Source organism: Nelumbo nucifera, chromosome 1 (genome assembly GCF_055504915.1).
Source record: "Nelumbo nucifera cultivar China Antique chromosome 1, China Antique-T2T, whole genome shotgun sequence".
In the NCBI taxonomy this organism is placed as follows: domain Eukaryota; kingdom Viridiplantae; phylum Streptophyta; class Magnoliopsida; order Proteales; family Nelumbonaceae; genus Nelumbo; species Nelumbo nucifera.
In genome coordinates this window covers 116,104,983-116,116,988 of record NC_142649.1, presented here as the reverse complement: position 1 = coordinate 116,116,988, position 12,006 = coordinate 116,104,983, and the positions used below count along the sequence as shown (strand labels likewise).

General features: G+C 38.4%; 1 protein-coding gene, 1 non-coding gene and 1 pseudogene across 2 annotated transcripts; 2 read left to right on the top strand and 1 right to left on the bottom strand.

Moving 5' to 3' along the window:
- The first annotated feature begins 833 nt into the window (after positions 1-833).
- Positions 834-10,163, top strand: LOC104601834 (protein RER1B). The gene is made up of 5 exons (XM_010265322.3): positions 834-1,017; positions 1,241-1,403; positions 1,602-1,980; positions 9,061-9,241; positions 9,764-10,163. Exons 3-5 carry the CDS (start codon positions 1,631-1,633, stop codon positions 9,815-9,817), a joined length of 585 nt encoding a protein of 194 aa, XP_010263624.1. The 5' UTR covers positions 834-1,017; positions 1,241-1,403; positions 1,602-1,630; the 3' UTR covers positions 9,818-10,163.
- On the top strand, positions 1,997-9,054 carry LOC148803730 (F-box/kelch-repeat protein At5g15710-like; annotated as a pseudogene).
- Positions 10,164-11,715: 1,552 nt separating the features above from the next.
- On the bottom strand, positions 11,716-11,788 carry TRNAR-ACG (transfer RNA arginine (anticodon ACG)). The gene has a single exon. It is a non-coding gene; the product is annotated as a tRNA-Arg (tRNA).
- Between the last annotated feature and the right edge of the window lie 218 nt (positions 11,789-12,006).

The following is a 12,006-nucleotide window of genomic DNA, read 5'->3' as shown; positions in this document are numbered from 1 at the left end:
GAATCAACAGGACTGGTTATTGATTAGTCAACGGGTTCTTATAAAATAGCAAGTTAGGTGATAACCCAAACCAGTTCCATGACTAGTAAACTTGTTCATGACTTGAGTAGCCCAACCGGCCGGCTTGCTCTTAATCAGGCTTGGACATGAATTTAGACATGTAGGTTTGAGTTTGGGCCCAAAACACCAGGCCTAATTTTTCTCAGGCCAGATTTTGGCTTTCTCAAAAATAGCTCGCCCTGAGTCTGAGCCTGAACTTGACCTGACAATGTTTTATATAATAAAAATATGTTTTATATAAAAAATATATTTTATAGGATAAAAATATATGCTATATTTTTGTTCATCTTCTTTTTTTTAAGCCATAGTGACATATTCCAATATTTTTAGGTTTTGAGGTCATTAGATATAAATAAATCAATTTTGTTGTTGAGTAATTTTTTTTTTTTTTATATTTTTTGGCTGAATTCAAGCTCAAAATCTAAACTCAATAGTTGGACTGGGCTTGGGCTCAGGCCCGAATATGTTCTATTGATATAAAGACAAAGCCCAATTGAAAACTGATCGGTTTCTTTTAGATTAGTTGAAAATGGAATTGTTTCTTTGGTTTTTAGGTTAATTGAAATTGAATCAATCGGTTCAACTAACCGTTTTTTTCCATTTCATCGGTTGGGTTCAGTTTTTCAATTTTTCATAAATCACTCATGCGGATGAGATCTATCTTCCCAAGAGTTTAAAATGTTTTAAATGATATATCGGTGTATCCATGCGTTTCGGGTCCACCGATACGGATACGTATTAATATTTTAATCCTTGCCGTCACAAGATTTCGGTCTTCACGATTTCAACCACATCATTTCCACCTGCAAGTGTGCATAACTCAGAAGCCAATAGGAGGAAAAGAGTAGGAGAGGGAAGAGGTATAAAACTGGTAACTTAGACACAGAGAAAAGTCAGCATCTTTCCCGTTCAACCGACTGGTGAAAGTCTGAAACTGTAACTTTTCGTTTCTTGAAGGTGAGAACTGTTTGTTTATCTTGTATATTGTGGAGTTCATTTCCCTAATTGTTCTTACGGATTTGTTACTGCTCCCATTACCCTAGTTAGCTAGCCTATGTTCTTCGTTGCCTGGTTTTCCTGATTTGTTATACTCACTATCTTTCGTCTGCACTTCAGAATCATCTATTGGAAAAAGCCCTAACTATTTCATTAATCCCAACATTTTTCTTTGGAAATCTAGGGTTTATTTGGGGATCTCTTCGACGTACATCTGTTTTGTCTAGATCTACGTTCTGGGTAAGCAGAGCTGGTTGGATTGGCTCTTCGATATTAGGGTTTATTCGAGTATTAAGGATTTCTCCTTGCTAGAGATCTGCAACACAAGATTGTCGGACTAAGAGCAGGTACGACTTCTTCGATTCGTTGTCTACGATATTACAACCCTAATTTAGATATAAATTTTTATCACCCTTATCAGTATCAATATTTAATTGGTAAAATCTATGATGCAGGAAAGACATGATACCGGAAAGGCTAACTTTCTTATATGTATTGCTCCTTATCTATTTCTGCTTGAATTTATTAGAGTTTCATTTTGTTAGGCACGCGGGACGTATACAACTTGAATTTCATGGAGGGACCTGGAGGCGATGCCGCCTCTGCCGTGGCGCCTATCGCCAAATGGAGAAATGATTTCTCCAGGGCGTTTCAGTACTATCTGGATAGATCTACTCCTCATCCAGTCCAGAGGTGGCTGGGAACTCTTGCTGTTGCAGCCGTTTATGTTTTGCGTGTTTATTATGTCCAAGGTTTTTACATAGTGTCCTACGGTTTGGGGATCTATGTCTTGAATTTATTAATCGGGTTTTTGTCGCCAAAAGTTGATCCAGAGCTAGAAGGTTTAGATGGGGCTTCGCTGCCGACAAAGGGCTCCGATGAATTCAAGCCTTTCATTCGCCGCCTCCCTGAATTCAAGTTCTGGTAATTAAATCTTTAACATAGTTTTTCTTCCATGTTGTTCCATCCCATTATGGCTTTAAGCAAGGTTTGTCTGGTTTCTGTAATTACAATGGAAAATAATTTTCTCATTCGAGCATCTTTTGATTGTTTTGCAAATAGTAATTCTTTGTTGTTTCCTTTCTATGGAGTTGTGGCTTGAGGTTTTGAACATTGCTGTTCCAGTCATCCTTATATTGAAGTACACTTTCTTTGTTAGTGAATGCTGCTTGATATTTCTTTATTTTTTGGGATTGGTAACATCCAACTTTATTGAATTTGACTAAAAGAATAATATGTTACAAGAAGGTTGTGCTGAGCACCCCAAATGATTCAAAGCTACCTACCCATATATACATGTTTCATGTGCATATTTCCATTATATCTCCTGTATTTTGATTCCCAGTACAATTGACTACGATTTGCATCCTGCCTAGCTAAAGAATTAGATAGACTATTGGCTGATAATTGAATTGGTAACATCCAACTTTCATTTACTTTCTATGCTGCTAAGTTCCAAGTGCATTATGTTGGAGCCAGCCTATGATCACCTTTGAATCTCCTTATATCACAATGTTCCTGTACTGTAATTAACTTAGTCTGTGTAAAACAGCTAATCATTCTGCCCTGGTTCAACTTGTGCATGTCTAGAACTCCTTAGGCCGCGTTTGGAAATGATACAGTGTACAATGCAAAAGTGATGTACACTGGTTTGTGAGAATGCAAAATCGATTTATGTTTGCACATATGATTGTGCCTACTTTATTTTTTTTTCCTAATGGTGCAACCACACAAAGAGGAGACAGAACCAGCCAACTGCCGATTCTCTCCCCTCTCTCATCCTCCTCCTCTTCTCTCTTTCTGCACCTATCCCTCCTTGTATAGTGCCACAGAACAGGGAAGATTTCAGACTTAACACGGTAGAGAATGAGCTCTGCTTGATTGGCCGCCTCTCCCCTTCCCTTTATTGTTTCTTTGTTGCTCCTCCCCATCTGCGAACCTCTGTATTGGGAGCCATTACTCATGTCACTGAACCTTGTCTTCCTCCCACCAGTAAGCATCTACATACTCATGGAACCCAGCTTACCCGTACCTTTTGTATTGAGGAATCACAAAACACTCAAAAGTCAAAACGTGTGTAGGAGATTTATACTGGTTGGATCCATGGAAACCTGATATTGCTGTGTTCCAATGTGGAAGATGTAAACTTACTGTTTTGATGGTTTACCAATGGCATCTAAGACTCCTCTCCTCTGGCTTGATGAGTAAAAAGCACTCATTTACAATGTAAAGTTGTAAAAAATTGTAAATTCCTGCTGGCCAACGTTATAGATATTCCCTGTAACCAAATGCTTGCAAAACCGAACCGGGTTGCATAAATGCACTGGTTCTGTGCTTGAATCGCAAACAAATGCAGCCTTAGCATTTCTCCAATGACAAAAGCATGGTCAAGTAAATGTGATATGGCAGAAGATTGGTTAAAGATATTCTAAAAATTTATGATATGCACTTTGACATATTTTTTTTGTTAATTTATGTACAATATATTAAATGCTAGAAATATGTGTAAGGTGTATATACACATTCCCAACATCTATTGTAACTTGTATATGTAATTATGTATTAGCTAAAATATGTGAATTTAAGAAGGTTGCTGATTTTAACATGTCCCATTTTTGAAATGGGTCCATTACAAGATTGTCCAATGTGGCTGCTCTCAAACTTGAATACCCATCTCTAGCTGACGAGTGTGAGGATGGGGTTCAAAGAGCAGCCACTTTGTGCAAAGGATACTAAAGGTTAGGTCTGTGTCTAGTCCACCCCTCTCAAGACCCTGGATAACTGGGACCTTCATTTGTTAGTGGCCCTTTCTTAATTTGAAAAGGGAGGAGTATTAATCCCCATCTATAGCTGATAAGCGTGAGAATGGGGTTCAGGTCTGAGAGCAGACACTTTGTGCAAAACATACTGAAGGCTAGGTCTGTGTCCAGTCCACTCCTATCAAGACCCTGGATAACTGGACCTTCATTTGATAATGGCCCTTTGTTAATTTGGAAAGGGAGGAGTATTGTGGGATCCATTCTCTTTCATTTGAACTAAAAACATTTTTTACTCAAAATTTGTTCTGAACATGAGTCTAGCCAAGTCACTAAGAGTAAAAACTCTGTGCAGGAGAACAACAATCACCTGTTTGGATTTTTCTTATTCATGCAATTTTGTCTCTTGTCTGTTCAACCTTTTTGACCCTTTTCTTTTTTGGCACAAAGTGGTTGCTATCAGATTGAAACCTGCACAAAGCGGTTGCACCAAGCAATAATCCTTATGTATACATGTATACAAACATATGTATATATGTATGTGCATAAAAATGCTTAAAAATTTATTTGGAATATCATATATTCATATCCTTTAATTTTTGGTAGCTATATGCTGAGTTTTTGGCTTTTTTTTTTACTTTTATTTTTTTGGACTTTGAAACCCTTAATATTGTTGGAGTGAAGCACACTCCCCTATCCAAAAAAGTGTTTTGCATTCATGTAGTCATGTAATTTTATGTATGTTCCTAATGATTCTACTTATTTCAATTTATATTACCCTTTTCCTACAATGTGCAATCTTATACCTTGCTTGGTGAATTGTGTTTGCTGAATGAATTTTGCTTAATTCCGCAGGCTTGCATCCATTATGTTGTTTGCTTTGTGATCAATTTAAATAACCTATGATGGGAACTCTGCTGAAATTTGGATTGATGGGAAAATTACATGTTCTGCTGTTTGTTTTATTTTATTTTTTTTGGGTGCTCTTGATGTCTATATATGGTCTTTCATGTATTTTAGAAATTGAGGTCCTTGAAATGTTCTCCCAATTGATTGAAAGAAATCTATGCAATCACCATCTGGAAGAAAATGCATATGATGCACAAGGGCTGCTGGGGGGGGGTGGGTTGAAGTGGAAACAAAATTAGGGCCTGTTTGGAAGGGCTGAGCTGAAGATTCAGCTAAGCTGGTTCAGCTGCTTTGAAGCGCTCCATATAAGCTATTCAAAGAGACTGAAGCCGTGAAGCAAACAGCCCTTCAAATGACTAACTGACAACCGATTTGGGCTCTCTGGATCATGGTTCAAACTTCATAGTATTGATACACCTGTGTATCAACAGAGACATATCGGTACTTTAACAGATGTGCCTTTTATTTTTTTAGTTTTTTTGTTCAAATTTCAGTTTTAATTATAATTATATATATTTCTTAATAAAAAAGAGTTCCTGAAAACACCTGTAAACAGGTGTATTGGCACTCAAAGATATGATACAGTGCGTCCCGTATCGTGTGCATTGTGTTGATGCATTGAACATTGGTTTGGATTTTTCACCAAACATAGCTTGAAGGCTGTTTGTGGGGCCTACCTTGGAAAGGCAGAAGCTGCTGTGCTACAGACCTCTCTAATTGGTACTTAACTTTCACAATGATCTCCTTAGTGTGAAAGAGATCTATAGAGTTTTTTGTCCACCTATCAAGAATTGGAGACTTAATTTCTTTGTGCAATTGACTGATAATGGAACTAATCTAAGGCCTTGTTTGATAATTAAGTACTTGTTTCACAAGTACTTCTTAGAAGTACTTATTTTAGCAACCACTTAAGGTTGTTTCTTGTTTGGTAATCCACTTTTCAAATCACTTATTATGTTTTTAAGCACTTATTGGGGTGGGAATGTTTGGTAAGCTACCTTCCCCATAAGTGCTTATATTGACACAAATGACAATTTTAGCCCTCACTTCTTTGAGTCTTGTCTATTCTTTAACCTCTCAGATCTCCACCTCTCCACTTTCCTTTACTTCTTTTATTGCTTTACTTTGCCTTCATCTGCTCGATTACTGTTTTCTGGCCTCCACTGCAATGACGGTGAAGCTTTATTGCAACCAGAATCAGTTCACCGGCGTAGACATTCATATCCAAAATGAAGAGCAGAGAGAGAGACCAGGGAGAACAGGCTGAAGATTAACCATAGCGATCACCCGCTGGAGAATGGACACCGGAGAGAGAGAGAATTTCCAAACCAACTAACCCACGAGAGAACAACAAGCAAGCAACCGAAATCAATAAAAAACCATCTCAGATTTCCTCCTCCTTTCTACTGTAGATCCCAATTTTTCTAGGGTTTCATTCTTCTTTCTCTACTTTTCTCAGAAGAACAGAGGAAGAAAACAGATATGGTGGAGAGGCAATCCTTCTTCAGTCGGTTGCTGGAGGAACTAACGGAGAGGATCCTGGCCCACCTCCCCATCTCTGTCGTGTTCCGCTGCTGCTGCGTATGCAAGCAATGGAACTCCTTGCTAACATCCAATTCCTTCCTGGACCTCTGGGGTCAGTTCTCCCCTAGAGACAGCCCTTGTTCCGGTCTACCACATGCGCCACATTGTCACTGCTTACAACCCTTGTTCCGGTCTCTGGAACAATCTCCCTCCGTACGATCGGTGTTCTCTCGACTCCTCTCAGGTCCTCCTCTTAGCGTCCTCCGGTAGTCTCCTCTGCTTCCGTAATCGCAATTCCGATTACCCTACCTTGATCGTCTGCAATCCTGTCACTAGCACCCATAGGGTCTTGCCCGATATGCTTCAAATTCAATACATCGATATCGTCGGCATGGTCGCCGATGGGATCACCAATTCGTACAAGATTTTGGTCATTGGAACCCCTGAACCTGATTCAAACGAGAGCATTGCCGAAGTCTACGATTCTAGAACACAGCGGTGGGAACATCATTGTTGGTTTCAGCTGGAATTCTTGTAGTTTTGGTATGAAGTTCATGCGATTTGGCATGACGGACAAAGCGATTAGCACCGTCAGTCTCGTCATTGCCACCGGGTTTTTCTCTGTAACAGAGATGGAACAAATATCAGGATTGATGCTTAATGTAAGAAGGGTTGCTTGGGTGATGGTTTAAGGCTTCTCGAAGAGATGGAACAATTATCAGGGACTGGTTCGAACGAATGGAGGAGGAGGTATAACACTTGTGGGGGTATTTTAGCCATTATAAAAAATGATCAGGGACTGGTTCGTCCTATTTTTTGGAGAAGTACTTCTTGAAGTACTTAAAAAAAAGCCAACTTGAAGTCACTTTTTAGAAGTACTTTAAAAAAAGTACTTCCCCACTTTTTTACCCAACACCCATAAATACTTAAAAACCACTTAATGTGTGGTCCCATGTCTTAAAAGAAGTACTTGTTAAAAGAAGTACTTTGAAGTGTGTTCTCAAACAGGGCCTAAGTCAGAGGTCATACAAGTGCTACCATATCATTGTGTGAAGTTTGCCAACACTTCGGCTTGTATTATCTTCATCAAGTAGAGTTCATATATTTTTGTATCAAATTAGGTGTGATGAACTGGCAATTTGGTTGCTATGAGTTGACCTCTCATATGGGGGGTGGGGGGTTACATGGGATTGGGTCAGAAATTGCCACCCCCAGGTAGCTTGATTTTGTTGTATTATACTTGCCAGAGGTCAAATGAGACAATTTTAATTGCTGAAAGTTGAAATGTGATGCAGTGTTTTCAACTGGTTGTTGACCTGAATGGTTTAGCCCTTTGAACTGTGACCCGGTTGCAATTCTGTTTTGGGTTAACCCCAAACCCAATAGTTGGCCAAAAATTGTTGACTTGGTCAGAGACCTATTGACCTGGATGGCTGAAGAGACAGGATCTAGTCCCACTAAGGGTCCCAACAGCCATTGCAGCTGTACATGGGAACATCTTGCCATGAGGACAAGGAAGATGTTCCCAATGCACGGCTGCAAAGGATGTTATGACTGGTTGTTGGGACCTGGTCCAAACTCATGGTTGAACTGTCAAGCTGCTTGTCTGGGACAACAGGTCACAGGTTATAAATTACATATACTTCAGTTTTATTCTTTTTAGTATACCTATATATATATACGCACATTTATCTATGTAGGGTATAAGAGGGTTGCTTCCACAGAGTTGGTGGTGGTCAAACCTCTGAAGATTTGAAGGAGCGAGAATGGTCTGATAGAGAGAGAGAGAGAGAGATTTATTAAATGAAATAATTTCTAGAATCTTCTTGCCATGAAATTAGGTGGCCGACCGGTTACTTGCCAGCTGGTAACATCGATCTATGCTCACTTTGCCCTGAATTGCCCTTATAAACTGAAAACTGGGTTAGCCATTGGGGAAGATGTGTGAAAACTTCTGGAGGCTATAACTTTGTGCTCAGTGGTTGGATTGCTTTTTCTCCCTTAAATTTGGGTAACTTTTTGCAATATATGTGATGGATGTAAGACACTGAAGGCGCCTTGGCCCACTGATTTTGCGAAAAAAGAGCCGTTTTGGCCTCAAATCTCAATTTTTAGCTTTCTTATAATTTATAAAAAGATTTGAACTCAAACTATATATACATATATATATAATGCAGAATATAATAATGTATTCTGAATATATATGTATATAATTATACAATTATATATGCAGAATATATAATGATATCATAGGTTGACCTGTTCAAGTGGATGGTTGAAATGCTTACCCATGACCTGGAGAGAAATGGGTCAGCTCTGGTTTAGATTTAAAACACTAATGCGATGCTTGAAGTGGTCTGGTACTTTTGTAGCAACCTTCTTAAAGCTCGTCTCTTATTTCTTTTTGATGAGCTGGTTGTCTCCTATTTCTATTAATTTAATTTTAGACTTACGGTTGACATGATGCCAAGCATGTTTTGAAATGCTTTGGTCTACAATCCAATGATGAAAATATATGTTATTTGGTTTATTGGTGATTAATACTTGTCAATATTGTGACTTCACTACTCCCAGCGTGCACAAATGATTTGTTTTTAGAAAGTTGGTTTTCTCTGTGTTGATCTTCATTTCATTGACAACTTAATGTTTGTTTGTTTTTAGGTTGCTTGTTTTATACTTTAGTTCATGTCATTGGAAGAGATTCTGCTCTTGCATGTTTCTTTTTTCACCTGAACCAGTGAAATCAAGAGTATATTTTTTAATGCATGCAGTAAAATCTTGACACTGAGCAACATTTCTTGTGTTATTATTTCAGGTATTCAATTACAAAGGCTTTCTGCATAGCCTTTGCTATGACTTTTTTCTCCATGTTTGATGTGCCTGTATTCTGGCCCATATTGCTATGCTATTGGATTGTTCTTTTTGTGCTTACGATGAAGCGTCAAATCCTACACATGATCAAATACAAGTATGTACCGATTAGCATTGGAAAACAGGTGAGCTTGAAACTTAATTTATTTATTTATTTCATTTTATTATTATCATTATTTTTTTTATTAAAAGCAACTTCATTCATTAAGAAGGTTCAAACCAAGAAGTGAGCATAAGAATTTCTAGCACATGGTATGTAACTCCACCTTACTTTCTCATATCATCCACCCTCCTTCCAAATGGCTTCCACTATAGCCTATACTAGAGCCAAAAGGACAGATTTCCTAAAATGTTCACCAGCAACGGCATAATCAGACTCCAAGATCACCTTTCTGAACAATTACTTAGCCATTAACTTCAAACCCAAAAAGACAGCAAAAGATTCTGAGAAAAGAGAAGGCCTCCTCGGGAAATCAGAAATATACAACCTGAAAAGGATCCAGATTCATTGTAAACAACGCATACATGACCTTCAACTAGTTATTACTTGGTAATCACCACAGTAGGTGGCATCGTCATGATATCATCGTTGTACTGTATTTCTCAACTTATTATTTTGTTTCATATTCTTACAACTTTACTGACAGAGGTACACCGGGAAGAAGTCTTCTCCAAGTGGCAGTGCCATGTCTAGGGATTAGTATTTTGGATTCATACTGGGGAGCGTACAACAGAAGAATGGAGAAGTAATACAAAATCCCCGTGAAGTTTCATGTTTTAAGATGTTTCCTGATGGAACGAACATATGTTTTATCTCGTTAATCGTTATGCATGCGTACGGACTCAAATTCACTTGGGCTTTCTTTTAAGCCCGCAGACAGTGGAAATGAAACTTGTGCATACATATATGATGATAAGGATTCTTTTATGTTCCTTTAAATTGCAGATGATGTAATACGCATGATTAAGTTCATACATTTTCTCATTTAATGTAGTTTAATTCTTCCATTGTAACTTCCAGCTCTTAGTGGATTAATATTTCCAACATTCTTATGCACTATGCTGCTATTCTTTTGGTGCCAGTGAAAGGAGTATCTGTAGATTTTCTTTCAAAAGGCTGTGTTTGGAAACAACACAAATGCAAATTTGTAGGAATTGACATTCTACCGGTTTCAAAAAATACAATCCGGTTCGCTTGTGTATGTTTGATTTCCTCTCGTCTCATTTGGCAGTAACGATGTAAAACACCAGTGCACTTTTGTTGGTATTTGGAAACTTAAACAATATAGCTGTAAAAACGCCTTCCCGTCTTTGTAGTTTATATCAAAGGCCATTTGGGTGAAGACGTCTTCGGTCAAGGTGTGGAACCAATCAGAAACTTCAATCTCCGCTTTGTTGGAATTAGACATTTCTGACCACTTCTCTTGCATCTCCACCACTCTTTCCCATCACTGGTATCAAGAGCTTATTAGAAGAAGACAAACAAAGATTAATGGCAGTAATGGAAAAAATAAAGCGCTCTGAGAAAATGGGTGTTGATGGAAAATGGGTTAAATCATTTCTTTTGTTGTTTCTGAATTCCTTCTGGACTTACTTTCAGGTTCTCTATGTGGAAGCTTGGTGAGAAGATCCTTCTGTGGTGAGCCCATTTTTGGCCTTTCAGAGTTAATAATCCTTCGCCTTCAAGCTGTTTGACGAGTTGGTGGGAATCGTTCTTCTCGTAGAATTCTGATCTCAGGGTGATGGTTTCTCAAATAAGGTCAAGATTAGTTACTGAGGCAAGGTGTAGTGCTAGGACCGAACCATACATGGAAGGTTGCAGCTGCAACGAGCCAGAGTTCCCATGTTAGATAAAATGGAAAAGATTACAGAGAAGAAAAGAACTGCAATGCACTAAAAGCATTATACTTTGCAGCAGAACTAAAGAAAAAAGAAGCTCTGCAAACAAAGTAGGGAACCTCAACGGCACTGGTGGTCCGTCGTTGTTCTCTCAAATCTCAATCACCTAGATCTTAGATGCTCAAATCGGTTGATGAAATATTACTTATCAGATCTCAAATCGGTGGAAAGGGCATGAATATTTACTTCGTTAAAACCGAAGAGTTTTTCGCCTCAAGATTGAAGTAAACTCTGACAAGGTTGCAAATTTACTTCGATCTTGAGGGTATTTTCACATTGTTCCCAAATACATGTAAATCAGGACTGAGGTACAATAATGCACCTAACTGGTATTTACACCGTCTCCAAACGCAGCAAAAGGGGCTCAAATTGCATCCCAAACTATTTTATTTTGGCAACTTGAAAGATCGAAAGGTGCATTGTTTGCATTTTCTTGGTCTATTTTAGCACTCTGTGAAAGCAGAAACAAAGCAAATCAAGACTTTTTCGAGTCTTAGTCCCAAGTACCATATATCAAATATGTTAATACTTATACAAAGCAAAGAGGATACTTGCCTTGGTTGGTTTGGGTGCAGGATATAAAGGTTAAAATCGCTCCAGTCGCCGGTATTGACAACAATATTTGGTCAGCATGGTAAGTGCAATAGTGGCAAGAAAAATTGTACGTTCCTTTTTTTTTCATAAAATAATTTAAAGATGACGACTCCACTGGGGATCGAACCCAGAATCTCTGGTTCCGTAGACCAGCGCCTTATCCATTGGGCCATGGAGTCAGTCTTACTCTCAAACGTAGTATATTCTTTTGATCAAGGTGGAGGTTCCATCATGCATTAAAAGTAGCTGCAGCAATTTTATCACTAAATCAGGTTTGGTTCATTGTGTTGGTTAAGGTTAGGAGTGAAGGCAAATTAAAGGTTTAGGTGCTTTAAATTAAACCATGTTTAATCGGGGAACGTTCCTACCTCTACCACTATATTTATGAGACCGGATC